Source organism: Thalia democratica, unplaced genomic scaffold, assembly GCF_965202585.1.
Source record: "Thalia democratica unplaced genomic scaffold, ktThaDemo2.hap1.1 HAP1_SCAFFOLD_964, whole genome shotgun sequence".
NCBI classification, from domain to species: Eukaryota; Metazoa; Chordata; class Thaliacea; order Salpida; family Salpidae; genus Thalia; species Thalia democratica.
The window spans coordinates 34,961-40,267 of NW_028139902.1; the positions used below are offsets into that span (position 1 = coordinate 34,961).

Here is a 5,307-nt window from a genome sequence, read left to right on the forward strand (position 1 = left end):
GGTTATGATTGCATATTATTGGGGTCTGACCTTACATGCGCTAATTTATTCCGTGAAAAAAAGATATAAAACTTCGTGATTACAAAAAAAATATTTTATTTATAAATGTTTTATTTCAAAAACTTGAATGTTCATAACTTCAAGAACCACATGTTCAACTTTTTTTTTCAAACAAATACCTAAACATCCAAAGTTAGTTTTTGTCTAAAATGAACTTATCTAAAAGTCTTGCGCCATTTACGAAAGTTTCAAGGCAAAAAAGAAACTTAACGTACATGGATGTAGAAACTTTTCTAAATAGGTAGATTACCTTTTGAAATTTCCTTTCAAAATAGCATACCAAAATAGTATAACAAAACTAATAAATAAACTTCCGAATTTTCAAAATGAGTGATTTGTATATAATCTTACTAATAAAAATCAGTACCAAAAAAAAATTAAGTTTTAGCTTTAAAAACTTTATTTTTACAAATAATAACTTGTAATTAGAGTTTTCTATAGAAAAGCAAACAAAAAGGTGGTAGCTGTCATGTTACCTTATTACTATTTTGAAAGAGAGAATAAAATCAGATGCTTTATCCGAATACAAACTGAAGGCTTTGGTACTAAGATTTGAACAAATCAGCCTAAATTGCATTGCTGGTTTGAAAATACATTATATTTCAGCAAAATAAAACTATAGGGATATTTTTATTCATCAAATTGTATTTAGCCTAAGTATTGAACTGTTATAAGGGATAAACTTTAAAAATATTCAGCGTATACAACACTAGTTAATTTTGAAACAAAATTTCTAGTATAAAATCAAGGTTATCTAGTCATGTACTTTTTAAATTGAGGCTAAAACATTTACTTAAATGATGATTGAAAGAAAGACATAACTATTTTAAGCATTCTTATTTTATAAAATTAGAAATGTAATAATTAAACATTAAGCAACTGTTTATAGTTCATCACAAAATAATATAAGGAATGTTTTTATTTTTATTTTGTTAAAGCTTATAACTTTTAATTATTGTAATAATTTGTTTACCGTTATACTCTAATATCTTTAAAACTTTTTGTTTATGTAAACAGAAGTACTTAAATTATAATTAAAGCAAATACATTAAATTAACCTCAACATTTATCTTGGGTTTAATGAAATCAACAAGTGCTTGTTTCGAATGAACTTCATTCGCGTTGACAGCCCCACACAAAATATCAACTTTAACGCTGTTTCCACGCGCCCCTTTACCCAAATAATTTTTAGATTCTACGATGAATTCAACATCTTTATCTTTCTGAGGTCCAACGTCTATGTATTCATCAACGTCTGTCAGCTTTGCCAATGCTGACCCTGACATTAGAAAAATATTATTAGGTGAAATAAATTGCTTTATCATTACAAATATTGAATATATTTTTTAATATCTTAGCTAGAGTAATCTAGCTAAAATGTTAAATGTTAATATTTGAAGGTTTTTTTAGCAAGCTCTTGTATAACACAAGTTTTTGTTTTCTGCTTATAGTAAATATTATAAGGAAAACTTTCAAACCATTATACTGAGTTGATTTTGTAACGCAGCTAATATGAACTCTCTCGGTTTTCTCACTTAAGTTTGTTACCTGTTAAAAAAATGTAAAGTATTAAAACATTAAAGCACAAAACTTAAAGAAAAATTATTTTTGTAATTATAATTACTTTTATTTTATTAAACCCACACGGACATTGGACATATGTTTAGAGTTTATCAAATAACATCTAGTATTAAAAGTTGTTTTAAGTATCAAAAATATATAACACAATAAAGTAAACAATAATAACTCTAAAATTACAATTAATATTTTAAACTAACAAGTTTTTTCAACAAAAGGACTTATATTAAACACTCACGAAAAAGCAACATGAATATGATTTTGTTTGCATCAAAAAGCCAAGTTAATTCACTTTCTAAATACTATTTAGTAACAATTACTTAAGATTTTCAAAAAGGTAAGAAACTTTATTACAGTAGTATTGTATACGTAAAATAACTAATACTACCGTTAGTATATGTAACTAAAGTAATTTTAATATCTTTGTTTTGTTCTTATTTATATAAAATAATAAATTACATTTTTTTGAATAGTTTTTCTTATTAGATTTATTTTTTTTATGATAAAAGGTAAGAAATTAACGAGAATGAAGTAAACATAATAGTAATCTTGTTTATAAAAGTAGTTAAACGACAAATTGGAGAAAAAAAAAGTAATTTACAAAAAAAAAAGTAATTTACAAAAAAAAAAGTGGTATATTACAAGTAAATAACCAAAACAACACCACAAAAATATAACTATATCAATTAAAGTTTTAATGAAATACATTATTAAATAATTTCAAACTATAACACTTTTAGTTCTTCAATTTTGAGCATAAATTATTTAGTATTTAAAGAGATTTTACTAAAACTAACTTTAACATTAAATCGTATGTCTTTCCCGTAATCGACAGAATCAGGTATGCTTGTTGCTAGTTTAAGATTATTTTCTCGTTTTGTTTTAGTTGTATGAGTCAATTTTACAAACTTTCGAGCATTTTCAAAAGATAACCTTTCCTCAACGCTTCCTGTTAGTTAATATGTTGAGAAAATTTATTCTAACTCTAAATATTTTTAGTTTATATAAAACTTAACATCAACTTTTTTTGAAAAGACCAAATTTATTTCTAAGATATAAATATAAAACTATGATAGAGTCTCAGCTTTAAATATTTTACATGTACTTTATTTAATTATCTTTATTTTTTTTTACTTTTAATTTTATAGTTGAACAACTAAACTTGTAAAACATTCTATTAAAAACAATTTCAACAATCTTTTTTTTTTAAACTGAATAATTTAAACATTTTACTGATCTATTTGTATTATAGAAAAAATAAAGAATACACAAAGAAGTACCTATTCTTTGCGGTATATTAAAACATTGCACTTACTAGCTCTTAATTTTACATAAGAAGATACTTCGTAAAACTTATTAATGTGATGTTGACAAAACTTTAAACTAAATTTCTTAATACCAAACAGTTAATAGAAACATAAATATTATAGTAAACATAAAGCTAATAAATAAAACAATTTACGGATAATTAATCTTAAAAAATGTTTATTTGTTTAAGATATTTTTGTAAAAGTTCGCTTAAATAACAAGTAAGTATAAACTTTTATTATTTGTAATTTTGTGAATGTTAACTAAGCACTCTTTTAGGATTGCAACTTTACGGAAACATAGCAAACATATTACTTTGTTTTAATGTCTTGTTAAAACAGCTCTTAATCCATACATTTAATACATATATTAAAACTTTCTATTAAGTTAACGTTATACTCCAAATCTAAATATTTTACCAGTGTATCTACATTCTAAGAAATAAGTATCATATAGATAATTTCTTATTAACCAAAAACAATAATAAGTACATTATCTCGTTAAAAGGTAAATAAAACGGCATGGTTAAACAAAAATTCAGTTCAATGAAGACAACTATTAAAACCAGCAACTTACAGTGCTTTAGACATACTAAATAACTTGTTTTTAGTAGGTACCTCTGCCAACTAAAACGTTATAATACCTACGTCATCGTCAACTAACAAGATCGTAATTAAATCAACCTTATAATACATTAAAAATCTGAAAACCTTTTACTTAAAATCATCATAAAGAAATTTGATAAATTTTACCTTCAGCATGTTTGTATTGTTGCGTAATATCATGTCTTCTCCAGCTGCCTACTTGCTTGGTACTGATGCACCTACCGATGGAGTGATCGTCACATTCCAGTTCGACCCATTCTTCACTATCTGTTTATTATACTTGATGATTGACGGAAAAACATTGATTTCAGAGTAAAATATTTGAGATAAAAAATTAAGACGTTAAGTAAAACAGATATGTAAAGCTTTTTACAAAGCGATTAATATTTTTGTTGTTGACAAAATAAAGCAATATAAATCTAAAAGCTAAGATAATTTTAGTTATTACACTAAACTTTACAAACGTATTAGGATTTTCAATTTCTTCTATGCAAAATTATGCTAAATAAATTTATCATATTCTTACAAAACTTTAGTGATTTTTCTAAATCAAGTGTCACCAAAGTACAGTCTGCCAAGCAGAAATCTACGGTTTGCAAAATTTTTGTAACAATTTGTAGAAAAAAATATGCTTTTTTAATCAATATTTAAAATTTCTTCTTACTTCGATTGTCAGTAAATGATAGCGGTTATCAAAAAAAATATTTACGTACAACTATGCATTTAAATTTCTATTTATATAAACAAGTTAAATCTGATATATAGATACCGCTGTTCCTAAAGATATGGCTGCAAACTTGTTGTATATGTAATTATGTTTTACTTGTTTTCCTAGATACCATATTTGGTTTTAAAAAAACATATTATCAAAACTTTGAAACTCTGATCAAATATCTAAAATAAAGAAAAATAATAACAACTTAAGTTTAATTAAAACTTTACTATATTTGTTTTTGACATAATACCATTTGTAATTTAAACAGCACACCATATGTATGTATGAATATTTTTTTATAAACTAAAGATATAAATGTTTTTAGTAATAAAAAACACAAAACGTACGTATTAAATTTAAAGTTTAAAATGAACCTTTTGGTTTCATCCAATATTTTTTACTAGCGTTCACTTCAGCGTAAATGAACTTTCCATCGTAATCCAAATCAACACGGCCCTACAAAAATAAAAAAAGTGTTAACTATAGAAAAAACTTTTAAGTACTAAATATATATATATATATATATATAATCACTAGATACTACTTCGTTGAGAATAGTTTAAACTAAAACAACTTGTTTTTGAAAAATATTAAACGGTAATAAACTTTCCTCGTCAAAGTGACAGTATTTATGCAATAAAGCATCCAGTTTCTTTCCTTAACAAAAAATAAGTAAGAAAGTTTCATTAAAATTTAGTTATACACTGAAGGACATAAAAACTCAAATGGTTAATACATTAGTTACTTAAAAATTTAGTAAATTTTAAAATAAAACATACATGAAAAATCTATTAATGGTATTTGAATGGTATGATTAAAAAAAATTGAAAAAATTATTTAAGTACATTAAGTACATTAGATGCTAATTTAGAAGTAGAGCTAGTCTATACTTTTAGTTTACAATTTCTTAAATATTTTAAGGCTGAAATCAGTCATTAATTACAAATAAAACCATTAGCATTATAACATTATTAAATAAAAAACTAATAATTAGAAGCTATTTCATACAGATAATATTCGTTTAATTCAGTTTATATAGTA

General features: G+C 24.0%; 1 protein-coding gene across 1 annotated transcript; it reads right to left on the minus strand.

The window, feature by feature from the left end:
• Positions 1-1,308: 1,308 nt before the first annotated feature.
• LOC145847483 (protein-glutamine gamma-glutamyltransferase E-like) lies at positions 1,309-4,722 on the minus strand (the record flags this gene model as incomplete). Its single annotated transcript, XM_082953627.1, has 5 exons — positions 1,309-1,339; positions 1,547-1,608; positions 2,436-2,587; positions 3,699-3,818; positions 4,641-4,722. Coding segments are annotated over 5 exons (447 nt in total), but the record flags the coding sequence as incomplete, so codon positions are not given.
• Between the last annotated feature and the right edge of the window lie 585 nt (positions 4,723-5,307).